Below are 27160 nucleotides of genomic sequence, written 5' to 3'. Positions count from 1 at the left end.
ACGTTGAGCCACCACAACGAGGGCGTCCAGATGTACTTATAAAGGCATTCACGCCCGATAAAACCAAGCCAATCCTGAGCCCCATATTTCTCCTGACACCATGACTCGACACGTCTTTACCGAACAAGAAGTGCGGCTCGCAGCAGAACGACGAATGAAATACATTGGTGCAGCTAAAATCAGCATCTGCCAGATTCAATTCGAACCTCCCTTACCACGGGACCTGGACCCTAAGAATTTGGACCGGCTACGAAACATCTTCCGAAAGAATCGTTGTCGCCGCCTAGATGTCCAAAACCATGTTCCAGCAACCGTGTCTCGACATAATCTCGCAGAAGCATTGCAGAAGGCGAATGTTCCCCAGGAAGCCTTGCTGACAACCGAAGGCCGGCAAATTCTTCGACTGGAATTTAGAGCGGGGCAACTTCGGGGTCTCCATGGCCGTCATCGTGTACAAGCGGGTGTTGAGGTACTTCCTCCGGCGGATCGCTGGTGGACGGTTGATCTCTACACAGACGGTACGTGATATACCCGGGCGCTCCCATAGATTGATCCTGACTGTTCCAAAAGACATCGACCGAGAATTGAGAGCGGCGTTGGTGGATGAATATTCCAATCAGAAGAAACCGACTGATGGGGAAGTCTATCGCAAGATCAGACAGTATGAGGGCGAGGGCAATGAAGCTTTTCGAGAGCGTTGGTTCGTGAGACTATCGCCCAGCAATCAAGAGCGCTTGGATCAACTTGACAATAAAAAGAACCGTCGCCTCCGGCATGCATTTGACCGATTGTTGGCGATTCCCGGGCTTTGGCCGGGTGGGATGAGAATCAGCCTCCTTCATCGATTGATCGCTTCGGGCTGCATTGAGGTGAGCTTCAGCCCAAGTTGCTGCAATTTTCTAGCTAATGACGACTCTTCGTCTCTCAGGAGATAGGAACCTATTTCGATCACATCTTGGACTTCTGGTCTTCTCTGGTGGGATCGGATCGGCGTCTGATGAAGAAAATCGATCAAGACACGGTTCACACCCTGCAGTTACTGGCACCAGGTAAATCACACGCTGATGAAAGGGAGGCATGCGGGCTGGTTCTCAGTGGACTTGTGTTTGCCGAATTCAGTGCTGATGAGCGAAATGCTATATGCGCCAAAATGAAAGATTTTGATGGTCTCATCCCGTCCTTATACACTTTCTTTGAGGATTTCAAGTATCTAGAGAGTTGCGCTCAATGCCTGAAGCGGCTTTTGGGTCCATCACCCCGATCTGTGAGGGAAGGCATGAGCTCGATCTTTGATCCAGACTCGGAGCCTGAGAAAGATCACCGAGAGAAAGGGAAGTGTATCATTCAGACCTCAAAGTCTACCTTCCGACGCCTTCATGCGCCCGAGACGGAATGCCTCGAGACAGGATACCAACAGTTATGGCTGTATGCTATGCGGCATTATCCACTGATGCCCCCGGACCCCAAGAACTCTGATGATCTGTTGGCCAACCCCACTCGCGCTAAGCCGGACCCGCGCGCGATCTACGACATGGCCCATCTAGCTCACCGGCTCGGCTTTAGGTCCCCAGAAATTGATGGGCTGCTGAACAGTTCTCCGGATCACCAAATTGCACGATCGGCCCTTCTCCAGGCCCGGAAGCCAGGCCGGTATAGATACGATGACCAGCACTTTGATATTCTGGTGCGCCGGATTGTAGAGTGTTTTACTGAAGCTGTGCCCGATCGGCCCGGTCCCCCGCGAGATCTTTTGGCAGACAGCACCGTCAAGACGCACGCTCGCTCTGGGGTTCCGCAAACCCGCACCCATGTTCAAGATGCCCCTTTGTTATTCTTAGATCGACTGCATGCTGATGTCGATGCCGCCGATACAATCACTAGCTTTTTTGTTCGGCGTTGTGTCTTTTTCGCCTTTTTGGGGAAGTCATCAAGGGTGGGGCCAAGCTCCACCACAGAGAATGGTGGTATGAATGCAGACACAGAGGCGGAGGGGATGCTACAGTCGCCATTGTTTATCGAATGCCACGACCCAATGGATGGATCTGCACACCACATGGATACATCAGGCAGGTCATCCCTTCTTCGAAAAAGCAATTTCCCTACACACCAACTGGTTTCCTGTGAGACGGAAGGCTCAGAAGTTGCACCTGAGCCGATGGACTTAGATCGGATAAGTCCTTCAGGTGGAGATCACACCACTCTCAGACGGACACATGACGAATCGGTGCTGGGAACGGATCTTTCTCGCTGCTCACCCAGAGCTGAGCTAGCCCTTGAAGATGCTGGAAGCGAATGTACTCAGATCTCGTTGGAGACAGTCTCGCTTCAATGGGGTCAGGACGAAAGAGCGACAGAAGAGGAGCTCAACCCACACACTGCGTCTGTGCCCGAAAGCGCTGCTCAGTCATTCACCAATCCTACGTCACAGCGACGGTCTTCATCAGAGACGGTAATCCTGTCAGAAGAAAGCCGTCCCCCCTATGTCAGAAGAGCTGGAGGCTTTCCTTCATGGTCTCAGAAGGGCCCAATCAGAGCAGGAGGAGCTAGAAGAAAGGAGGGAGAGCGACCGGCTCAACGAAGAGCTCAGTCTACTCCATCATAAGCAAACTGAGCCTGAAGACCTAATTGTGCCAGATAATACCCACAACTCTCTGGCAACCTCGGGTGATCGCCTGGCGGAGGGAATACACAGAGACACCGAACACATTACAGCACAAGATACTGATCCCAAAGGCCAGGCATCTACACAAGAGCTGATTGAGATCAAGTTCTGGTCGCTCGAACGAAGTCAGTGGAATCAATCAGACTGTCTCCTCGTAGACCCGTCCGACCCCTCACCCATGGAGCGGCTCGCACGAAAGTATTCCTGCAAAGGATTTACACTCTACGATGTGAGCCTCAAAAGCCTTCGTCCAGCCCATTGTTACCACGCAGCAACAGCGGATGATACCAATGCGATATTCTTGATTTCCGCACATGAAGAGAAAGCCATTGTGGCCGCGGAAGGATTAAGGATGGAGGAAAAGCTGATTTCAATGGCTGCTCGCGTTGTGGGACGTGCACGATATTGATGAACCAATTTGCCCGGCGGTGCGCGGTACAATCGGGATCTTCATGTGAATCTTTGGCTCCTAAGAGTTTCTTCTTGGGGAGCAGATGAGCACGAGGACTTTCTTCTGAGAGAGCTCTGTTTCTAGGCCAAGTCTCCCAGAAGGCCCTTGTTCTTGTGAAGCGCTGCCAACTAAGAGAACAGCGACTGAGCATACAAATCTACTTGTATCTCGCAGTGCGGACAAGTTTGTAAAGAAGACTGCCTCTGGAATATAATTTTTTATACAAAACAACAGCTTCACAATAGCAACCTTCACAATAGCAAACAGAAGAATGCCAGACAGGAATTGATGCTAGTGGAAGCAGAAAAAACAAACATCTCAACAACATGATATGAAAGTATATTGGTGGACAATTGCACATACCGATTTATCTTTACGATGTTGGGTGTCAGATAATCATCACCGAATTGATCAATTATCATCGTTGATAACAAGGTTTTCTGGTGACACAATATATGATAAAGCTTTTGCCACCGTTGGCACCATCTGAGCAGTCGTGCGAATGCCGCAGAAAAGCTTCGATCACGCGTTCAACGTTCACCACCGACCTTTAGCTAGGTACCATTTCTCTGAGACAAAATCTGGCTTACTTTCTTACAGGTAGATGTTGATCTTTGAATGTTGAGACAAAGCTGTTGATATACACGAAAAGATGCAGTCATGTCGGAAAAACACTCAATATGGTTCATCAGCAAGGGAAGACTGGTGTAGCCGTGAGCAACAGCAAGTATTTGACTGTGCAGTATGCAACAGGTCAAATTGGAGAGTTAATTTACTCGGATTTCTCCCCAGTCCCCGGTAATTGCTGCAACTGTGCAGGTTATGACGCAGTTCACGGCTTTTCCGATAAACTAAAAGTCTCGCCACCAAGAGAGCTGCTATCGTGGCAGTAAACCCAAAAAAGTCCAGCCCTTGTCATCTTTCCTGACTCCCTGTGAACACGATTGAAAGGACAATATCGATATTAGCTACTGATTTCTTCTAGAAATAACGCAACCTAAACCTGGCTCTTAGCCTCTGCCAACATAATTTGTCGCCGGTGTGGAATGAAGCTGGACTCGTCTTTGTGATTGAATGCGAAAAGATACACCAGCTCACCTTGGCTTAATTGCAAAGAGTGCTCCTAGTAGGTATGCTAACTCATGCTCATCTACTCCACATTATGCTAACGGAAAAGATGCCCTTGATAGAAGACCTACATTCACTGTCCCCCAAAATTCAGGCAAAAGCTCATCTCTCCTTCTCGCTATCCCTGGATTTGATTCTCATGGCTCAACTTTTGAGCGAGAACAAAGGAATCGGACGACTTGTCTCTAATGAAGACCTCATTAGTAAGTCATCTAGTAGCAGGAATCCTCGTGACGGATATCTGATTGTGTCGATAGATTTCTCGGAAAGATTTCTTATCAGCCTGTGGTCTCCTCTAGCGAAGAACAGCCCCAAAAAGTCGACTGGGTTTCGGGTTTATCTGAAAAATATCCTTCGGAGATCTCATACGACATATTATACACTCATCGCGGCGTTCTACTATCTAGCTCTCTTGCGGTTCACGATTAAGCAAAAGTTTCCCACTGAGCCGTTTCAAGTGCCCCAGGAGCTTCAGCCTCTACCGTGTCAGCGGCGGATGTTTCTCGCAGCTCTTATGCTGGGTTGGAAGTTCACTCAGGATTATGTGTACTCGACGCGACGCTGGGCATCCTTCTCGGGTCTAAGTGATAACGAGCTAAATAGAAACGAAGGATTGTTTCTTTCCGTGATTGATTGGCGCCTCTTTATATCGCATGGAATGTTTTCTCACTGGAAGTCAGAGGTTCTGTACTATGTTCAGAATCCAGACGTTGCTTTAGCCAAGTTTAACTTTGCTCAGTGAAAAAACTGTAAATTAATTATAATTACGTGGATGGAAATTTTGGAATATTGGCGTATGGGACTTTCTTTTATCACTGAAGTGAAAGATTTGGATCTGAACACTGATATCATCTTTGCGTAAAACCCTGCCTACTATCTACTGAACTTTTTTTCCACGTACCACTATTCTATATCCCAAGAAGTAATTTCAACATGCCAAATCAAGTACAGTATAGGCGATTTTTACGGCACATTACAGTCGGGGGGAGTTTGTACATAATAGTGTTTTATTTCAAGGCGTCTTCCCGCCCAATGGGGCCATGGTCCGTCTTGATTGAATCTGCAGTGAACATTTCTTGCCAGTGCTTCATGACTATAATATAGAATTTTATTGACACTTCCATTTGCTTTAGATACCATGGGCTTTGTCAATGACATGCGAAAACATAAACCAGATAGAAAATGGCCACCAGAGTGCCGAAGATAGCTTTGCTCGTAGCGCCATAATACATGATCTCGTAGTATGGAGTATGGTCCTGGCTTGTGAAGAATTTGAAAGAGGACTGAAAGCCGCGGACTTGACTGGCAAGGTAACCTTCGATGCATAGAAGAGGAAAGCTCAACAAAAGTTGGATGCAGCCGTAAAAGGCCCGAGCCTGACTGTCTTTGCTCAGCAATCTCGGCTGAAAAAGAAGAGCGGTTCCAAAAGTTGAAAGCAAAGCTGAAAGAATTACCACTGCGAGTACTCCACCAGACTTTGTTCATGAGGCGTTTGAATTCTATGTCCAGAATCCAGCCGCTGCCACTAGCTAGGTCATGCGTTGCGCGGTCAAGAAGAAGACTTGCACAATACGCAATTATGGAGCTGAGGCTAGCAACAGCTAGCCAAGTGGTGGCAAGAAAGAATGTGGTAATACGCGGGTTTATTTGCACGGCGTTTGAATTATTGGAGAACATGTCAAATCTGCGAGAAAAATCGTTTTGCAGAATCAGAGCCTGGTGTTTCAAAGAGAAATGAGTTGGTGAGGCTCAGGGATATGAGGGAGGTCAAAAATCTTTCGTGAGATCTAGATAGGTAATACGGTACCGACAAGTCACATTTCTGTACCTCATGTAGCAACAGCGGACAGAGATACATTGGGGAACGTTGAAATGGGCCTTCAGCCTTTTCCTCTAATATCGCGGGGTGTTGAAATGATCCCAACAGTGAGTGATCATCCTTGATACACTTGATTGTCAAGAAAAACCAGAAGGGCCTCAAATACGCGTTGAATCAATGATGAGACGCTAAACTAGCCACAATTGGAGGGCCATCTGCGTTTGTGCCCTCATAATTCAGAATTATCAATGCATCGGCTCAAGCAGAATGACTGGCTGCAATGCCCACAATCTTCTGGGACCCAAATTCTCATTATCAACCAATCATTGCATTGAAAATTTGTTCGCATGTGGGCCATTGATGGCACTCATTGGCTTATATTTCTGAGTAGTAGTACCCACCCGCATCCGCTTCGTTCCCAGGAGATTTATGTGGGTAATGCTTTTGCAAAGACGCGGCTGACCGCAGAGGTTTGTTCTTCAAAAATGTAATCGTACTAATGACTGGCTCACTGTACAAGAAACTCTGTTGTGAGATGGGGCTGTGCGAATCAGCCCCGCGCCGTACCATGGCTTGCATATACTTGATATTGTGTAGGTGTGATGGATTGTCTCCGATAAGCGAGGTAGGCAACGAAGAACCCTGCGGTCTGCCTACCTTTGGTGAGTTGCTGTTGCGTGCACTCACGGGCTCATGGCCGGTGAGTGAAATCAAATGACATGACCTCGTCGCCTCGCCCATCGCAATAAAGGGCGGACTGACGGTGGTAAATGTTGATAACTGTCAATCCTTTTCTGTTGCATTCTCACGACTGTTTAGACGATGCGAACAGCCAAAAAATGTTTTTCATGTTCCGGATCACCAGGCGCAAAATGCAATGCCTCTGAGAGCTGCTTTGAGCCAGTGATGAAATGTTGAGCCAGTTATTCATTGAAGAGTAGTTTGAGCTTGAGCCCTCACAATTCACAATGATGATCTCATTGATGCAGACCGAATGCCTGGCTAAATGGCTATAAATACCCGGTCATTCGCCAGCCGAATGGTCCTTCGCAAGCATTCCTTTGTCACCCCGGGTCAAAGAATATCGAACCCTTTTCGTTTCAGCGGCTACTATTTGGTATGTTGGCTTCAAAATATTGTAACGAAGTTGACTGACTTGTTGCATCACACTAGCCTGGCTTTTCTCGACACAAGAGGTCTTCGAACAGCAAGTGAGTGTAGCTGCCCAGTCATTTGGAATCATGCTAACTTGGAAAATGTTTGATATTAGCCCCGCCTCCGCTCTCCCCCTGAAAAGCCATTGAACGAACCTTTCAGGATCAGAATCTGGAATTGTCCATGCTGCAATTGTCCAAGCTGCGAGCACGGTGAGTTACAAGTTACCTTCATAAGCTACCTGCTAATGGTTGAAGATAATCAGGTGCCATCCTTTATACATTTCCCTGCAGTGAACATCAATAACTGAAAATGTAAGTTCAAAAACTGCAGCAATTTTCAAGGCAGATATCATGTGCTGACGGACCTTTCTAGAGGATGGCGAAATTTCTATCGCGACCTGCTCAATGTCTTGTAAGTCACGCTAGTGCTTTGCCCCTATCCATTCCCAACTCCGGGTACTGCATTTTAATCTCCTTACGAGTGCTATCCGTTCGTGGCTCTCTGTTCTTCGGAAGAGATTGCTGAAGATCTCTTTTTTTTCATAGGGCGAGCTTCAATTTTACACTCGACCGGACCGAGCTATGTTCCCCCCCTTGTGCTCGAAACTAAATCAGCTTCAACAACCTGGTGGGCCAAGCCACTGAATTTAACTACGCTTGCGCCTTTATTGTCTCTGAAGACGTGGTTTACACGGCCACTTCACCTGGCATATTAGCGGGCCATGGCAGAAGGCCTTGATGCCGTCTGCTTGGCCATACGGTAAAATTCCAGGGTGTTTTCATTTCCTCTATTCTACATTACCCTGTCCGAACAGAAATTGACAGCCGATGTATTAGCAACTCATCATATTCTGACGGCCATGAGCCTCTTGCCCACGTCCAATTTGAAGGCTTGTCGGTAGCCATGAGCCGGCCTCACTGTGGACCGGCGAGCCACCGGAGCATCCACGACAACCAAGAGAAGCCGAGAATCGACGACCACAGAAAATACAACTATTTCTCGAGAGGCATCAATCAGCAAATTGAAACAAGCTATTGGCGATAGTCTCGAGGAAAGTTATTTCAAGCCCAGGATTTCAGCTGAGCAAGCGATAACACAGGCTGTGGCTTAGATTTATCATAGATCCCTCGCCGCGAGAGCAGTCATTTTCCGGTCAGGTCGACACCAAGGATCTGTCATCTAGTGGTATTTTGCCCTGAGACGGTTGAATATCTGCCACGAGTCGTGTATTGGCAGGTATTGCTACACCCATTCCCCGTGAAACGATGTGATCCCGGGCCCTTCACGTGTGGTCGGGGTGAGCCCGCTACCTAGTTCCTGGGTTTTCTATGCTGATTTCAGGCTGCTCACGGTAAGTCTATCCCACCGTCGGTCACCAGAAATCATATTAACATAGAGAGGCTGTGAGACAGCCCTAATTCAGCTGTTCTGGCGAGTCCGATCGAGAATGTGCATTATAGCTGGTTTAAGAGGACCTCATCTAGGCCGCGAACAAGGTAAGTTGCGAACAACTATCTTGCGCCAGTTGCTGATAATCGGTGCTAGATTAGGTATATCCAACGGCAAATTGCCTTGGCTGTGGCCAGGTGCAGACGGTCATTAAAGCTGCTACCATGGCTTATTCATAATTGATCCTGGTAAGTACATTTCTGTTGTGATATGAGGCTGGTGCAGATCAGGAACCAAGCCGAAACATCGGAATTAATCCCGAGATATCTATACGAAGAACCAAGTTGATTGGAAATCAACTTGTTCTTCTCGTTGTATATATATAGCCTAATGTTTCCCTATGAACAATAATATAATTAAGACCTCTGAACTACAACAATTTCCATCTCCAGGATAATTGGGAAGGCAGCTAAAGATAGTCAAGTCACTGTAATGAAACTAGGTACTTTCCCCAGATGTTATGCTCGATGCAGCCGCACGCCGACCGAATGCCTCCTCGCTTTCACCACCGAATCGCACGTACCCGCCGGCGGAAGTAGCCTCGCCGGACCGGCCAGTCGATTGCCGAGACGGTCACAATGGCACAGTTGTTATTTATTATTTGAAAGATGCAGGTCGGTTTGGTTTGTTATGTGTATGGAAAAGACGTAGTCGAACGTGGCCGCTGATGGTACTCTCAGTGTGGCATGCGTGTTCTACGCGACGCGCCAGCCTTTGATTCCCGTAGCATGCGTCTGGTGCGGCGTCCTTGATGGCCATTAATTTCAATACCGTCGGTTGCTGACTTTGGCGAGAAGGTCAATCGACTCCGTGAAAGTGGCTTCGCCATTCATTTGAGACGGGCAAGAGATAAAATTAATCAGCAGAGCGAATACTCGGAAAATGATTCGGAACACACAAAGCGGGCAGTGAGTTCGGGCGGACCGCATGGGTGGGTTCTGAATCAGGTTCATCTGTATACCCTGCGGAAATCGAACCCGCGCCGCTACTGATAGTAGATGAGAAATTCCACTAGACCACGCGCACAGAAAGGCCGCCGGCAGCGGTTTTGCTTCATCATACCCACTACTTTCCAAAGAATCCTTCCCGCCGTTCTTCCGGGCACTAAGATCATCGTTTCGAGCTCCAGAAGTGTCTTTCATTTGATCGAGTAGACACAAAATGATATCTGAAATATGATTAGAAGTATGAAGCTTGCTATAGCCAGTACCCTAATGGTTATTTGCCAACTCTACCGTCGATGATGTGTATAATAGCGTTGGTCTAAGTATATATATCTGATATCAAGCTGAGATACAACGACACAACCTCAGGTACAGAATATCGTCAAAGAGCACGCGACGAATCTCAAGCCGAGAGAATGTCATACAGCAGACCGATCGGAGTATGTATCATTATATCGAATCTAATTCTAGAAATCATCATGTCGCGCTGTTTATCAGCTTTTGCATTCGTGAGGAACAAAGATCCCCACTATGACGGGACCGGTGTTTACCGTTGGCCGCCACTTCACCGCCCGGGAATCACCCGCACTGCACACCAACAGAGGGACTGGTCCGGCCCCGTTATCACCAGCTCAACCCTCACTCACCTTTGGCCCTCACCATCAACACACCATCCATCACCGTCAATCACCATCAGCACGCCCTCACTGTGAACATGCTCTCACCATCAACACGCCAGCACCATCACGCACCGACACACCACCCACCCACCGTCGAAAATCCGCATCTCCTTTCATTCGGACGAATTCTGCTGCCACTCCAGCCAGCAGGGACAAATACTCAAACCAATAGAGACTAATTGACTTTCAGCTGCCACCCCGACTGGCCATCTTACTATCAGCCATGAGTCGATGCTCTAATTCACACTATGCGGAGGAGTTTGTCTATTCTTGAAGCTCATGGCATGGTTGAGCGCTACAAAGCGCATTGTTCGAACCAGAGCCATGTGCGGTGGCATCTACATACAATACTGAAGTCATTTTACATCACGTCTTGTTGGATTCCTGATTCTATCGATTCTATTGATTCTTTGGAGCAGGTCTTGGCTTCTTCGAGGACTCCCCCGAATACTAGTCTCTGACACCACGAAGAGGTGCCTGCAATCGCCAGAGGATCAGGACGAGGACCGCGACGCCACGGGTCGCCTAACAAGCACATATTTGATAACGCAGGGCTCAAGGCTGCATGGAAGCTCTAGATTATACAATCACAGGGCTCAAGGCTGTGAGGGAGCACATTTATACAACACAGGGCTCATTGGCTGTGAGGGAGCGCACTCTTACAATCGCAGGGCTCATTGCTGCGAGGGAGAACTTGGTGACGCAGCGGTCTCCTGCGGAGAACTTGGTATCGCAGCGGTCTCCTGCGGAGAACTTGGTAACGCAGATCTTATCCTGCGAAGAACACTTGGTAACGCAGATCTTATCCTGCGAAGAACACTTGATATCGCAGAGCTTATCCTGCGAAGAACACTTGATATCGCAGATCTTACCTGCAAAAGACACCCCAAGGCTGCGAGGCCCGGAGTGTGAGGAGGAAAGTCCTGCTTTTCTTTTCGGCGGGAAAAGACCGTCTTTTATGCTATTCTGAGTAGGGGTTTCGGCAGCGACCACTTGCGTACATTTTGCCGAGTCCAGAGATTTTGACTTCAAATTCGCACCGGGCGACCCTAATTTCGTGGGTGTTGAGGCGGTTTGTCAACGTTGAAATAAGAAATTTCGAAGAGTTTGGAGTGGAGAGCGGGTGGAGTGGCTGGATCCACCTGGAGCCGTGGTCGGCATGATGCGATGCGTGACAAATCATTTGCCTCATCAACATTGATTCACCCAGCTTAAACGGCCTGCAACGCACTTGGTATGAGGTTTAGACTGAAGTGGCATGCCATGGGCTACTCGCCGTGGCGGCCTAATCTCTCGTGGCAGCAGAAGTCTGCCAATATTCGCTCGGACCGTAGCCAATCAATTTGCAAATCATTGGTCTCAACATTGCTCAACGATGTGAAACGGTTTTCACGCAGCTAATATGTAGAGTCGTTTCATGGAAGAACCGCCTTGGCAGATCGCTTGCCCATCCGCGGAACTCTTCGCCCGCAAAAACTTTTGTTCTCGCCTCCGTGAGAGAAAAATGCATTCCCTCCGCCTAGCTGACACATTTCCCCCGCAAGCCGCAGTCACTGCAATGCCTCATGCCGCTCAAATCTTTATTTCACTTATTTCACTTGCCAGCACAGGACGACCGGGGTACTTCGTGTGCCCACACCCACAAGCCGGCCGAGGTACCATCGATGAAGAGGTGTCGACGCCGACTCCGTCGTCGGAACATGATTTCGTCGCGCCCAGAATTCATGGTCTCCATAGTCAATCAGCAACCGGTTCACACCTCGCAATCCTCTCGAAATCGAAGAATCAATGATTATGGAAGGCCCTAAAACTCTTTCTAAAACAAACTCTGAGACTGCACCCAGGGACTGAAAGCCAGGGTAAGCTAAAGTAAGAGACTACAGCGCCTTCGCTACATATGTAATACGCTGATCTGTTATTTTCTCAACAGCTGGCGTACTGGAATTCAAAGTATGTATACGTATTCAGTCTTCCACTGCCATTGAAATCGCATGTGCATCGATATCTGCCAGGCTGTTGCATCTCCCAGAGGCTGGTAATCCTGACGGCAAGGGAGCCCAGAAACACCATCAAAATATTTGTTCAAAAAGCGTTGCATATGTTTCGGAAACTTTGGTCAACGATAAAAATTTCTATGCATCGACTAAGATTACTTCAGAAAATTATGGCCTTCTGATTTCCCGGGTATAATTCACTGCATATTCTCCAGCGTTTGCTTCATCTTCTCCATATCCCTTTTCAGGGTTCCGATCTGTCGAGCTAGAATTTTCACATCACCAGCAAGGGTTTCCGGACAACTCATGTCGGATTTGCTATCCGAACTTTCGAGTCAACCATTAGCGTCTTTCTACCTTAAAGACTCTTTGACTATGGTATCCAAGAAGTTTCACGGAAAATGAGCTGAGGCTGGCCACGAGTACTTACTTTGCTGCTTTGCTCACGCTACTGTAGAGACACTGGTTAGATATCATATGGGACACTAAAGACAGAGCACCACAATATTCTGAGACGTAGTGACTTACCGCTTAGCCGAAGAATGAAATCATCAGACTGACAGGGTAAAGAGCCATCGACAGATCCATTTTTCGGAACCCCTTCGAATCGGACCTTGCGGTCGCGCTTTGCGTCATGTCGACGCTTCTTAATTCTCTCCATGTCGTTGTCTCGAACGCGAAAGGGGCCTTGTGGTTTTTTTCCAGAAGGCATCTCCTCAGTTCTTTTCTTCTTCGATCGGTCCTCGTTGTGGTTCGCGTTCACGCGGGCGACATGTGCGTGCAATTTGTTCATCCAGTAACTGGATACGGGGTTGGCTTGGTCGCTCATGATAGATTAGCAGTGAGAGACAGTCCAGGAAGCCAAAGAACGGTTTTAGGAAGCAACAGCAGAGTGTTGTCAGAGATTTAGAAATAGGAAACATTGAATATATCTAAGAGCATGCCATTTGAGAGGAGCTTCAGATTTTATATGTCAGAGTTATCTATCGTGTGTGTTTCTTGGCCTCAGGATCCATGGAACAAAACCCAATGGACTGTGATCAGGGAAGGAATTCCGTTTTCATTCTAAGGTACATGTAACGTAACAACTCTGGAAATAGTCTAGGCTCTCAAAAAAGTCAAAACGTGTTCAGAAAAACAGAACGCTATCTCTAATCCAGCCCAGAGGTTAACTGAGAAAACACAAGGACAAAGGTTTCTTTTATTCTTGTTTCAAAAAATCTTCCTCTACTGTATAAGGAACGTGATCAGGACTGGAAACTCAACACGGTTGCAATTGTGGGTCGAAATGGCATTCTGATAAATGGACCTGGGGAGATTCTTCAGTCTTCGAATGGTAGTGTCTCTTTGAACTCTGGCGAAGTCACCTTTTTTCAACCCCTGCCTTATGCTTCCTCTGGCTGAAATGGATGAAAACTGTTCGGGGAATCATGTCTCTCTTCGCAAAAATCTCACTCGGTAGTGACACGCTTCCAAGGGGCCATTCCTAGTTTCTTAGAAAGCCTCATATGACTTTTGAAGTACTAGATCGCCTACTCCGGATCAAAACTCTACGATAGACATGGAAGAGAAACAATGAGCTCATATAGTGTAATGTGTATTCGAAGAACAATATCTAGCAGAAAACTATGCAGAGGCTTCATAAACTCGCATACCAATTAGATTCTGTAAGAACATTCATCAAATATTGCGTCCAAAGTAACTCGCACATCAAAGCGCTCTGATAGGTATCTTTATGTACCAATAATACTGTCGCTTCGAAATTCACCCGCAATTCCACCCCCCAATTGTTACACCCGGTGAAGATGTAGCCCATTGGTTCCGCAGACACGGTGTACATAGTCCCAAAGCCAGGACCTGGACTGAAATTTTTGCGGTTGAAGATCATGTGGAGCCGGTGTGATATAAACTAAATGACAGAACAAATTAGCATGAGTAACTGACGAAGAAATGCCTGCGTACCGGAGTGCGACTTTTCTGTGGCGGAACTGTTCTCTGAAGCAGTGGATTCTGCTGAAGGTATTCTCTGAAGCCACTGGTCGATATTTCGAGCCTTGGTATTTTTGAACGCTGGGAATCTCTTCCTGGCACCCCCAAGCCGTCGAATACGTTTCTGACGTTTTGGAACTGAGCGCTGCCTAGATACCTTGGCACGATTGAGACGGCGCTTTCGAAGAATGTGATATTTTTTCCCCCGTAGTGATTCGACTGTTCGGCTAGTCCCATATTGCTCATTATAAGCGGCAGCACGAGCGTCCCAAGACAGAGCTCGGTGTGCATGCAGCCAAGGGAGAAGATTATTCTCCTCCCATTCTGACCAGCCTAGCGAACTGTGTTGAGACATCTTAGGAAAAAGGGAGCGGTGGTGAATGAAAATATGACTTGTGAGACTTCTGCAGGAATTTGCAACGTACAGAAAGTGGGCGTGGTGAGCTTTAAACTTTTGGCACCTGAAATGATTGTCACGAGTTGACAGTTTCTAGAGGCAACCCTACCCAAAATACTTAACCGATTGCTGGGAATCACTGGTTATGCCTGAACTTGCCGGTAAAGTGAAAAACCAATGTAACCATTGAGAAACATGGCCAGACTGAGCTGATCCGTGGTTCTGTTCTGCTACCGTGAATCCTCATTTATTTACGGCATTTCTGATGTTATCCAACGATGCTCAACTAAAACGCATGATTTTTTTCCCGAAAAGTTCACCGAAAGAGCGAATGTAACATGTTGAGAGCTTGAAAGAATGTCTTTGAATCACACAAAGCTATTCTTCACTCGTAACTCCACATGGCGTCACGACTAAACATTGGGATTCAGCTATCATGCCATGGTGATTAGCTCCTTCTTTGATCAACGTCTGCCAATTTCCGTATATTATCTGTTCGTCGATGGGAGTGAATTGTAGATTGGTCAAGTCTACGTGACGCCATTGTTGCAGATGTATTAATTCCAATAGAGAAACTGGAAACTGGCAGCCGGCTAGAAGCTAAAATGGTGGAGGCTAATTCGATCAGATCTGTTAGGACAATCCCCGGAGGGCGTCCTGATACGATAAGGATACGAGTGAAGAATGTGAGATATGCCTGATATGGGTATGATGATATTCAGACTAATCGCTGGTCCTCCTAAGAAGATCCAGCTCCTCCTTTTGAGGGGATCCTCTGTGCGTATGCAAGCAGGTAAGCGAGGTGATGTATCAACAGGCGGCCCCGGTGGTGGATAGGCACCTCCTCCGCATTTCCTATACCTCACTGTACGGTTGGTGTAACAATAGTCCGAGAGATATTAACATTCTGGCACGAAATGGTCGCCATGTGGGGCGCCGGAATTGAGCAGATGCTGAAATGGCGGCACAAAGTAGCCCGAGGAAAGATATCTTCGAAAAGTTATGTAAGCTCTCTCCTTCAAACAGTCAAGACATAAGAGAAACGAGGACAGACCATGGTCAAATAGATTATTTGTAAATTGGGGTGACAGTAAAACGCGTAGAATAGACTCGGAATAAAGCTTCCGACAATCAGAAATACAATGCCAATATAATCCACTTGGTTTGCAATGCGCGCAATGTGCGAAGAATGATTCTGGATTGTATGAAAGGTTGCCGATATGCCAAGACACAGAACAGCCCCCAAGAAGAAACAGCCAAAAGCTAGGGAGTCTGCGATTGAGAAGCTCTCGTATCTGGGTGAGATACTGCTATAGAATGAGATGTTCAAGAACGAGAGGATAACTGCGGGGATGAGATGAGAATAGATGTTGACGGATTCGTTATGGAGGTAAGTGAGGCTCGCAAATGATTTGCTAAAGGTGTTGGATGAGGGCCGATAACCTGAAAGGATATGTTGATTATCGCGTTGCCAAGAAGGCAGTTCGTCCCATTGTAATGTCATTTTTAGCACAGCTATCGTAGTTTTCGTTATTGTCACCTCAAATTTGTTGGTGAAAGGTGCACCAATGTCAACCTCGAGGAATAGGATAGTGAATACGGTATGTCTGCATTTTGTTCATCGCGCAGAAAATGTAATGATTTAATTGAAATATCATGAGGCAGAAAGAATAAGATAATCGGTGAGGCAAAATCTTGCAACTCCATCTTAACCACCCATATGGCCACTGACGTCATTAGAACACTTCTGACATATGTTTTATTTTTACTTATCGTGAACCACAAGCGAGCGCCAAAACTGCTCACAAAAGTAGATTGCTGGATGTCTGAGAGAAATCACTATAATTCTCAACATTGGTGTTCTATGACAATCTTTTGTCTTTCGCAGCGACAGATGAGCTTGCTTGGTGTTTCTAGTCTTCGGTCGTAGTATGCCAACGAGAGAATTGCATGAGAAGCATGTGAGTAACGACGCGCCATCTGCGGATGATAGTAAAACTTGAATTGCGCCAATTGCTGCCGGGTGATATTTAGTGTACGGTCAACTCCGGAAGGAGTACACTTAAACTGGACTGGACACAAAAAGATTCCGTCGTGCTCCTGAATTTGGCGGCTACCTAATCTATAGTGGATGAATAAAGAGTGGAAGCCGGTACAACCATATACCAATACCCAACTAAGTTACCGAATTTTGCTAAGAACGGAGAGACAAGTGGCCGTAGTCGAATCAACAGCATGAGATCAGTCAAAGAAGTTCGTTAATTATGACGAAATGATGACGTAAGTACAAGGCTTGATTGATGATTCGGTAGGTTGAAGTTTGTCAACTTGCCGCCTGAGGAACCGACCCTTGTGACGCGCATTGGTAATAGAAATGCACATCGAGTGGACTTTTGATGTCAATTAATTATACGCTGATGAGCGAACTGCGTCATATTGCGAAAATCCAATAGCCTGATTTTCGTCTTCACTTGCTTCTATTTCAAATTCCCAAATCCAAACCTGATGAGCATCCATTAGTCGATCCCCCAGGTGGTTTCAAACACGTTTGGCCTACGGATGATAACGCGCCTAGCTGGGTTTACGGTGCTCTGTTAATTCTATCCTCGATTGCAACCTCTCCATTGAACGCTTTCCCGCAGTACCGAACAATAGCAGCAGCGACACAAATCGGAAGCTGCTATACTCAACAAAACCATGGACGAGGAGGATGAAGCAGACAAAGGCAGATTTCAAGGCGAGTCTGGGCTCACTTATGGCTCAAAACCATTACACCAGAAACAGGCTATGTTTGACACATCCAAAGATGGCAAGGCGGAGCAAGTCGATACAAAGGCTTGTCCAGGACGAGGGCATGGAACGAACACGCCACAAGCTCCATCATGTGAAAAAGTCTCAAAGGATAAACAGAATGACACAAATCATGGGAAAGAGGACACTGGGGAACGAGAAGTGACCGATCCTATTACGCATCTTCCGGTCATGATACATGACTTTACAAGCCAGGATCTCAAAAACGCTCTCAAGAATACAGCCCTGAGTGACAGCCAACGGCTACGACCGAGTGAGCTTGTAAAACTGAAGAGCAAGACTCAGTCAAATACAACCTTGGAGGGCGAAGGTGCGCATGCTGGTATGGAGAGATTATTTGCGCCAGGCCACGAGCAGGCAAAAACTGAGTTGATCAGGACATTCCGATTCGCTTTCAACATCGGAATGGGTGTTGTTCTCTTTATCATTGCACTGGTCCCTACTTCAATCCATCTGTTCAATCTGAGCAATGGGTTATCAAGTCTAAATGAGGTAAGCCGAAGACAACAGGCCGGTGCCGTGTTGGCGACAATTACCTTGGAAGCGGTTGTGTTTGTCTTTGGGATCTGTGGGTTTCGACATTGGGTAGAAAACAAAGTTTATGGGTTCTGGACGGACCAGGAATTGAAAGGTGGGACGCAGAGCGAAAAGGAAAAAGCAGATACTCGTACACCTGAGTCGACAGAGTGGCTAAATTCTCTCCTGGCGTCAATATGGCCACTGGTGAATCCAGATCTTTTCGCTAGCCTGGCAGACACTCTCGAGGATTCTATGCAAGCCAGTCTACCAAAACTGGTAAATATGATAAATGTTGAAGACCTAGGTCAAGGAAGCGAAGCACCTCGCATCTTGGGGGTACGATGGATTCCATCTGATCCGAATGCCGGCTTGGCCTCAGGCAGTGAGAAGGGGAACGATAAGCCCAGCCAGTACACCAAAGACGAACCTCAGAGGGGACACGAACATAACCTTATGAAAATCGTGGAAGCCGAGGAAGGAGACTTTGTCAGTCTCGAGGTTGCCTTTGCATACAGGGCGAGGCCTGCTGGAAGAAACTTGAGCGCGATGGCTAAGAATGCTCACCTCTTTCTGGCAATTTATCTAGCGACAGGTATACATCTTCGTAAGTTTTGCGTGCCTATTCCTCCCATTTTGAGTCCTGCGACATCTTGCCTGTCCCCCTGGGCGAAAGCTATTGCATGACATCATTTTACGCAGCCCTGGTACCCAACAATATATTGAGCCCTTCGAAATATGGAATTCAAGTCATATATCCACATGATTCCCCTACTTCTCGCACAGCGGAACTTTGGCCTCATCATATTTGATGAGTAACAAGCTGATGAACTCTTCTATAGCTATCTGGGTTGAGATACAGGGCATCGTTGGGATGCTCCGTCTCCGACTGCAACTCACACCTGATCCTCCCTTCCTTGCTCAAAGTACTTTTACTTTCATGGGGCAACCGAAGGTCAATCTATCTTGCATGCCAGTGTTCAAGCATGGGCTTAACATAATGAATCTCCCGATCATTTCCAGCTTCATTCAGACTTCGGTAGATGCCGCGATGGCCGAGTATGTTGCTCCCAAGAGCTTGACACTGGATCTCAAGGATATGATTATGGCCGAAGACTTTAAGAAAGACACAAGCGCTTACGGTGTGGTTGTCGTTCGCATCCAGCGGGCCGTGGGATTCAAGGGAAGTAATACAGGCTTCTTTGGGATGAAGAAAAGGTCTATTGATCCGTATGTCTCCGTCAGCTGGACCAAATTCGGAAAGTCTGTGTGGGCAACCAGGGTGATTGCGTCCGAAATGGAGCCGATTTGGGAAGAGACTGGATTTATTATCATCGGCCCGAAGGAATTGAATGCACAGGAAAGACTTAGTGAGACTTCTCTTACTTTTCTATTGTGTATTTGAAGACTAACTTATAGCTCGACAGGGGTCCAGATGTGGGACTGCCACCAGTCCACGGCTCACGGTGATCTCGGCTTTTTAGATATTGGGCTCAACGAAGTCATGCAAAGCCCCCGCACGAATGGAATGATGTGGGATCGACGAGACAAGTTACAGAAACTAAGTACCAAGGAGGATATGCCATGCATCCTGGATTGGAGCTTGGGTTATTTTTCTAAAAGGAGAATTACACCGACTCAACGTGCACCAGAGACCAATGATCGGGGTGTTGAAAATGTCGACGATCCCAAGAAGAAGGTAACAGGAGGGGCACCACAGAAGCCGCTAGAATCAAGAAAAGCCGAATTTCATAAGATTGAGCAACAGAAAGTGCAAGACATCAAGGTAAAAGCCATTGAATTGGAGTCAATTCTTCTTTGTACTCACTGATTCTCTACAGACGAAAAAAGATGAGATAATAATCTCATCTCCACCCTCCCCGGATTATCGCAGCGGCATATTTGCGATTCAGATTCATCAGATCCTAGGCCTGGGATTTAAAAAAGTAAAAAGGAACCAAAGGGACAGCGTTCCTGAAGACGATGACCAAGCAGAAGGTGATGATCTGCTCAGCAGCTATTGCACCGTCATCTTGAATCACCAGAAAATCTTCAAGACACGGACGAAACCTAAAAGTGCAAAACCATCTGTATGTCTCCTTCCTTTGCAGAGCTATTCCGGTCGTCTTGTTTGCAGGTTCTTTGCAACTGTTATGTAGAGTAAACCGATCAGTATACAGACTGATATTGGCATTTTTGCCACGTGAGCGTTATATCCTTGAATCGATGTTGCTTCTATATATTTACACTATAATGCTGAAACTGACGCCAGAATAGTTCAACGTTGGAGCAGAACGATTCATCCGCGACTGGAGGACAACAGAGGTCATACTTACAGTGCGTGATCTTCGCATGCATGAACACGACCCTTTAGTCGGAATTGTTGTCTTGCCACTTGCAGAGATTTTCAAACAAAGATCTCAAATTAATGACTATTTCTCACTATCCGGTGGTATTGGTAAGTCTACATTCATCAGGATAAATCCACTTCAACTAATTTACGGCTGCAGGACATGGTCGCGTTCGTATCTCGATGGTGTTTCGGTCGATAGAATTACAAGCGCCCGAAGAACTCTCATGTTGGGAGTACGGCACTCTCGAGATAAGGTCCGATATAAAATCAAGTGATTTGCCCGACCATTATAAGGAACTTTGTTTGAAACTGCATACTTCATTCGGGAGCGATCCTATGAGGATACAACTTGATGTCTGGGGTGGCCGTCAAAGTCAGCCAATTGAACTAGCGGTACAAAAACGTTATTGCTCCAGTCTTGTTATTGAGTTTCTGGAAAAAGGTCATATCCATCATCATATTCCAGTATTCGCTATTCTATGGCTCAAAGACATACCTGATGATGAGGAGAAGATGATGACCTTGCCAGTGTGGAAAGGTGATGTCAAGCGAGCAGAGGCTAACTATGGGCTGGAGAATGGCGAGAAACTCGGGCACATAGAAGTGCATCTCAGATTCTGGCCCGGCATCGGCGACCATCACAAGAAGCTTGCCTCTAAAGACAGGAATCTACAGGACGTGATGGAAGTCCTTGGCGTCGCGAATGATAACAAGAACAAGGCTTTTCTAGAGGAAACCGCCTTCAGCAATCCTAACAACTTAAATAACGAGGATGGCCCATGAAATTGACTGGCCTTAGATTGCTAGCCAGGAACATGGAGGTAGACTACATCGAGTTGACGGCAAACTTACGCAGTGGAAGGTTAGTCTATTCTCCGATATTGATGACATTTTTAGAGCTAATTATTATCAGTATTCCCTCACATAACCGTGAGCAAGACAAGGCTGAAGACAGCGGGGGGCATATTTCAAATAGTTTTAGGGATCATGAGCATGATTATCATCCAGCAAAATGCTTGATGCTATTACCGCCAGTCATTCCCTTCATTATTGTCTTTCTTAAAAGAAAATTGTCTTTCAGAAATCAAACATAAACTCATCCCTCACCGAGCCTAGACTGCAAGTTGTAGCTAAACGCCTTGATATATCTACCATGTTATCAATTGATATACGCTCTGTTTATGGGCGCGGTAGAAGTTTTCAATGCCTTATGGATAGTTATAGCACAAGACACGGGGGTTTATGAATGGATGAATGGATAAAGTGATGCATAAGCAAGCATACATAAATTGATATCTACTAGTTCTTTATTTTGAACCAAAACGTGTTGGTAATGCTCAAATCTCAAACTGGCGCACCACAAGCTTCGTAGCAGATAATACCGAGACCATACCTCTCCCCGCAGTGTGCAATTACTGGCCGTTATGTCGGCCAACCAGGCCAGTTTCAGCCTGTGTTCGAATATACAGAGATCGCCCTGATGACTGGCCGCCTGGTATTCTCAAAATCAAAAACCTGAGCATGATCCAACTGTTCATACCACAGGAGATCAAGCCCGTACCCAATCCAGGACCTGTTTTTCCATGCTCGTGATGCTTCTTTTTCTGATGTCCGGGCTTCAGATGATGAACCCATCAAGTACTGCCCCACTGTTTCGGCATCCACGATCAAATCCTTACCACTTAAAACGACTGTAACATTTCTACCCCCCTCTTGGTTCTTTTCGGCCTTTATCCCGAGGTCCTCCTTCCAAATGATGTTGTCAATCCAGGAAAATCTCCTTGCCAACGTATGCGCAACTCCTATATCTTTACTTCCAAAATACCACAGCTGGTATTCATTGGCCCGTGCTGGCCGGCGGGCTATGAAGTTATATGCCACGTCAGGCAGGTGAAGGAGGAATGAGACCGGATCAATAAAGACCGTAGGCCCGATGAGCGCAGAGAAACGATCGGACTTAAGAAGGTGTGCAGCGATTATGGAACCATAAGAATGAGACACAAGCACGAATCTGCTCCATCCATGATACCGCATGATCTCCATGACCTCACATATCATCACATCCTTTTCCAGGGCTGGATGAGTTATCCGAGAGCTTACCGGCATGATCTCAAGAGCGATAATGCCAACTTCTCCATCGGCGGTCGTTCCTGTCTCTAGCTCACTGTTGAGGTCTCGGAGGAAGCTCGTGTAAGGGTACAGGCCAATTCCAATGCCATGTATGAATAGTACGGGTAGCCGTTTCTTCGATGTATGTCGTCGATGCCAGTATGTGAGATGCCCCGCTGGAGATCGATAGGCCGTGAGTATTGTGAGAGGGCGAAATGGAAAGATGGTACAGAATCGTGAGAGCGTGCTGCGATGGAAGTGAAATCCGTTGTATGACATGTTGCAGTACATTATTGTGTCAACCACAAAGACACACTAGATCAATTTGAATGTCAGCCTGATAGAGTTCCATCACACAGAGACGAGAGAGATATAGCTGACAGTATACCACAGAAGGCTACGGTGTGAACCGCCTGCTTCATTTAGAAGCTGTCCAAGGCCTTTCACGTCCAGCCTTCCCGGAGGCAGTTTTCGTCCCATCAGCTTCTCAATTTCTGTTGTATAGGTCTCGATTTCCCCTTCATGCTGTTCGTCCTGCCTCCGCGTATATCCAGGTCTGAAGAATGCCCACTTGATAAAGTCTTTCACGTTATCGCGCTTGATGCATTCAGCTTCAGAGACCATAAGCCACCGGCTGAGATATTTCTCCAGATTTGGCACATTCGCATTGCAGATCTTAAACAGTTTCTCTCTGCACTCCGTGGATAAAGATCTGTGGCAAATAGGAGAATGGTGGAGCGCGTATTTGAGTGGTATGAAGACGGTGGTGAAAAAGACAGCCTCTGCAACGAGCCAGACATGGATAAGGTAAGGTATGCTTTCGAGACAAGTTGACAGATGAAAACTATGACCGACGAGTAACTGAACGCTGTATAATGTACTGATTGGTGCAATGTTATGAAGAAATAGGATGCAAATACGAATAAAGAAATACTCAACAGTGGACGTTCCGATCATAATCGCTTTGAAGAATCTAACAATAATATTCGTATAATGAGTAGTTTGGTACTGTTGAAAAAGAAAAGCAAGCAGACGTGGATTAAGGTATTTATGATATGAATATATATAGGTTAGATTTTGCATCTGATGTAGCCTCGGCGTCCCTGTCCCTTCCATCTCCCTCCCAACAAAATCTTCGTGGTCCCGAAAGCCTTTTCTGTTGAATCTAGGACCCAACACATACTGGCATGTGATTGTATATATGACGTAATATAAGTCCATGATTGGAAATTCTGTTGTCTTAGCCAATAAGTGACGCAATGTTTATCTTCTCATGCTATTCCGCTAACTGAACGGTATGCTGGAGATTCCAGCCATGTGTTACATATCGGTATCACGGGAAGCCGACGGTATGATAACTCTGAATGGGTCAGCCTGGTCTAGAACCCGAGTTCAGCACAAGATTGTCGAAAGGCGAAAGGAACTCTGAGTTTATCCCCGAACGAGTCTGAGAGAGGTTTGAATATCCTGCAATCTCAAATCAACACAGAAATGGCAACAAAGACCCCTCACCTTGCATCTCCGATCATGGGCGCCCGAGGATTCTGCCGCTAGTGAAGGCTAGGCGGGGTCTGTTTGTAGTAATGAAGTGTCTTCGTTGCTTTTGATACTGTACGCGACTGGCCTGCCTCAGGGCTGCTACCATTGGGTCGAGGATGGCACGAAAATATTGGGTTTGATGTCCCGTGCATTGCCTCTATCGAAATCAAGTACGCGGTCTCGCCAATGTCATGACTATTGATAGGTAATTCGAATTTTGTCCCCATTATGTGAATTTGCTTGGCAACATGAGAAATTTATGGCGATCAAAGTTTAACTTAACTTCGTCTTGTTCTCATCATTATTGGTTGTTTGGGGTTTTGGAGCCCAAGCCTGAGTGTGAGACTTGAAAGTGTGAGAAATGATTTGCTTGGAGTAGGATAACAAACCCAAAATGGCAGGATTAACTTTAATACTAGAACCGCCGTATGGGTGCTAACAGAGGTGCCTGAAAGCCAAATAAGAAGAAATAATGAAATGCAAACAGCTTTGATCTATTTTGTTTCCCGTAGTCGGTTATGCAATGCCGAGCTCCCAGAGTCTTCCACCGGACAGGAAAACAGCGACTTGGGTGAGACGAGTACCGATAGTCATCGTTTCACTAGGATAACCCGAGCAATTTCACAGAGAGCGGGTTCCTCCCAGCGAAAGCCAATATCCATCCACGGAACATTTCGAAGTTCTAATCGAGGAGTTAAGCTGCTCGAGCAAGTGCTCGACCAAGAGGACAAACAGCTGGGCTCACAGGCTGACCTTCTGGATCTGGCTTCCTTCAAGTGTTCATTTGCGCCTCATGGCTCCATCGCCGGTTACTCATATGCCGTTTCCGCATCCATGAGAGCCTTAGGCTGGTCATGATTTGCATGAAAAATTGAAATTCCTCTTTCCACAAGCATGACAACTGGCACCGACGGGTTTAGACCCTTCTTAAGCGGTAATATCCTTGTACCTTTGGCATTTAAGAGTAACCGGTCAGTACTGCGTTCGACCTAGTTGCGAATTGCTCCATTACTCTTGCCTACGTCCGAGGTACCTGGGTTGCCTGGAGCAACATCATGGAAGTTTTCGCTCCGACGGCGCAACTAGGCCGAGATCATGTCGTTGGCTTGATAATCTTCATCAGCTGGTGAAATATCAAGTCTTTGCAAATTGAGAGTTTACCATGGCTGCAATTTTTTTTGATTTGGGCGAGTGACATGTTATGTTGTTACTGTGTTATGATGTTACTGTGTCGTAGGGCGGTGTGACGTAGTATCGACAACAGACTCGGGAACGCTAGAAGTCTAGAACAACGCTTACTTTAAGTACCTTTGAAACGTCACTCTTTGGGAGCCCGTCTTTACATGGCCGTGCGACGACATTTGCAGGCGTGGCATATCACCTGCAGTCGTGACAAGTACAAAATCTGACAAAGGAAATCCGCTCTGGTGCGTGTCCCAGGTCAAGTGTATTGCCACTGATCTTGAAACAGTTGGGCCGAAACTCGGCAAGAAACCAGAGAGCTCATTCACTATTTAATTTTAGCCAGTGCGAATGCTCAATAGAGATGTCTAGACCCGCATATAGCGGATGAGACAAAGGAATATCACGGCTGGATTGAATGTCAAGAGCCTCGGAATGGGTATGGAGATGTGAACCTTGTGGGAAAATTCCAGCGTAGTGATTTCTTTCAGCGTTTCAGGTGCACCTAAACACGCCTATTACACCTAGGAACTTGTAGCATGTAAGTTTATCTATGCCGTAGTCGAAACGTGCGCCGAAATCAATGAAGCGCTGGAATTCGTCTATGTAGACGTACCCAAACTAATGCTCGCGACACATTCGTGCCGAGCTCGGTTGTGTCTATCTGAAACAATAAGAGGATCAAGATCGTTGGCGATATTAGGATTTATGGACGCCAGTGGTTCCGCCATGACCATAGTAATCAGCCGAATCAAGATGGTAATAATCAGGCGCGCGTCGGGTGCCTCGAGAGTCTGACTAAGTCAGCCATCGTTACTGTAACTAAAATCGATGTGCATAACCTCTCCTACCGTTTTCACTGTCGATTTTTGGGTCAGGTTTCTTGGTCATGCTAGTGTCGCGTGAGCCTTCAGTTCCCCCAATAGTTTCATGACGAGCATGCTTGTCTTTGCAAGCTAGGTTAGCTTCCTGATAAACAAAGTAAAAGCCCATCTCGCTGAGAGCGTCACCTACTATGGTAATTTTCCTCATGAAGTCCGACCTTATTAGCTGGGTTCGAGTTGTGAGGTTCACAATCGGATGAGCGGATTGAGTCGTGGTGGTCCCCGGTCAGAACCTCTTCAGCCTTGGGAACGAATTTTGACATGTTGGATAGATTGCTTTGATCTCTGAAAGTAAAAGGAGTAATTCTTTAGCTTCTTCGTATTTATGGTCTGTCCTTCAACCGGCCTCAACAAAGTTTTCAAATAGATAATACGTCAGTCAAAGCTATATGACATCACTCGTCTACAGACGAGTAATTGTGTGAGGATGCAGGGCTTGCAAATGTGCAGATTTAGGCCGGTACAACCAGTCGATTCTCCCTAGGCACGGTTCGTATAGATCCCCTCGTTAGCAGAAGGTCATCTGTTTGGTACTGGTACAGCGTGCTGCATAAATTAATCGGAAACATTCACATCAAGAGGTTTTGTTGGTCGCGAGAGAAACACTCTAGCGACGATTGAGGGGAAAATTGCCTTCTCACATTGCGGCCATATGACGTCATCCATATTTCAGGATGCCCGATAAGCGGCGTGGGTTACTGCCAGTGGGGTACTACATAGTGTAATGGGGTTTTCCGTCCTCAACGACGGAGTCATGTGATCGATGCCTTAGTAACCAGGCATCCGTTTCTCCTGTGGAATAAGTAGGACCTTCTCGATAGTTTCAATACAGCATGCGATTTTCCCCTGATGAAATGTTCTACTAAGGCTGCTGAGGTTGCGGTATCGGTATACTGCTTGCGAAAGGTTCTATTGCGTGTTCTGTCAGATCTCGATAGCGTCACGCTTTGCCTATCTCCTACCTGCACTCTGCGAGTGTGGTGGTTTTGTCTCTTCGCGATCGACCCGTCTGCTTGACAGACTGCCAGGGAGCATTCCTATCTTTCAATAGTTAAATGGTGAATCTGCTTAGCTCGGCGAATAGAACTGCAGTCC

General features: G+C 46.7%; 8 protein-coding genes across 8 annotated transcripts; 2 read left to right on the top strand and 6 right to left on the bottom strand.

The window, feature by feature from the left end:
* Positions 1-100: 100 nt before the first annotated feature.
* N7481_010285 (DUF3723 domain-containing protein) lies at positions 101-3071 on the top strand (the record flags this gene model as incomplete). Its single annotated transcript, XM_057269504.1, has 4 exons — positions 101-518; positions 571-869; positions 929-2482; positions 2613-3071. The coding sequence occupies 4 exons, from the start codon at positions 101-103 to the stop codon at positions 3069-3071; spliced, it is 2730 nt and encodes a 909-aa protein (XP_057120181.1).
* A 2318-nt stretch (positions 3072-5389) lies between these two features.
* On the bottom strand, positions 5390-5918 carry N7481_010284 (uncharacterized protein; the record flags this gene model as incomplete). The annotated part of the gene is given in 2 exon segments (XM_057269503.1): positions 5390-5682; positions 5696-5918. 2 exon segments carry the CDS (start codon positions 5916-5918, stop codon positions 5390-5392), a joined length of 516 nt encoding a protein of 171 aa, XP_057120180.1.
* A 6564-nt stretch (positions 5919-12482) lies between these two features.
* N7481_010283 (uncharacterized protein) lies at positions 12483-13114 on the bottom strand (the record flags this gene model as incomplete). Its single annotated transcript, XM_057269502.1, has 3 exons — positions 12483-12612; positions 12716-12770; positions 12814-13114. 3 exons carry the CDS (start codon positions 13112-13114, stop codon positions 12483-12485), a joined length of 486 nt encoding a protein of 161 aa, XP_057120179.1.
* Positions 13115-14075: 961 nt separating this feature from the next.
* On the bottom strand, positions 14076-14629 carry N7481_010282 (uncharacterized protein; the record flags this gene model as incomplete). Its single annotated transcript, XM_057269501.1, has 2 exons — positions 14076-14194; positions 14248-14629. 2 exons carry the CDS (start codon positions 14627-14629, stop codon positions 14076-14078), a joined length of 501 nt encoding a protein of 166 aa, XP_057120178.1.
* Positions 14630-15526: 897 nt separating this feature from the next.
* Positions 15527-16175, bottom strand: N7481_010281 (hemolysin-III related-domain-containing protein; the record flags this gene model as incomplete). Its single annotated transcript, XM_057269500.1, has 2 exons — positions 15527-15661; positions 15726-16175. The coding sequence occupies 2 exons, from the start codon at positions 16173-16175 to the stop codon at positions 15527-15529; spliced, it is 585 nt and encodes a 194-aa protein (XP_057120177.1).
* Positions 16176-17368: 1193 nt separating this feature from the next.
* Positions 17369-21134, top strand: N7481_010280 (SMP domain-containing protein; the record flags this gene model as incomplete). The annotated part of the gene is made up of 6 exons (XM_057269499.1): positions 17369-18605; positions 18841-19368; positions 19426-19784; positions 19840-20088; positions 20276-20456; positions 20509-21134. The coding sequence occupies 6 exons, from the start codon at positions 17369-17371 to the stop codon at positions 21132-21134; spliced, it is 3180 nt and encodes a 1059-aa protein (XP_057120176.1).
* Positions 21135-21797: 663 nt separating this feature from the next.
* N7481_010279 (uncharacterized protein) lies at positions 21798-23084 on the bottom strand (the record flags this gene model as incomplete). Its single annotated transcript, XM_057269498.1, has 2 exons — positions 21798-22775; positions 22842-23084. 2 exons carry the CDS (start codon positions 23082-23084, stop codon positions 21798-21800), a joined length of 1221 nt encoding a protein of 406 aa, XP_057120175.1.
* Positions 23085-25880: 2796 nt separating this feature from the next.
* On the bottom strand, positions 25881-26328 carry N7481_010278 (uncharacterized protein; the record flags this gene model as incomplete). Its single annotated transcript, XM_057269497.1, has 3 exons — positions 25881-25975; positions 26033-26128; positions 26196-26328. The coding sequence occupies 3 exons, from the start codon at positions 26326-26328 to the stop codon at positions 25881-25883; spliced, it is 324 nt and encodes a 107-aa protein (XP_057120174.1).
* Positions 26329-27160: the final 832 nt, after the last annotated feature.

This window comes from Penicillium waksmanii, assembly GCF_028829765.1.
Source record: "Penicillium waksmanii strain IBT 27052 chromosome Unknown utg000008l:1.0-5622682.0:1.0-5626561.0, whole genome shotgun sequence".
Lineage (NCBI taxonomy): Eukaryota > Fungi > Ascomycota > Eurotiomycetes > Eurotiales > Aspergillaceae > Penicillium > Penicillium waksmanii.
Note: the sequence above shows the minus strand (reverse complement) of the source record. Positions and strands in the feature narration are given on the sequence as shown.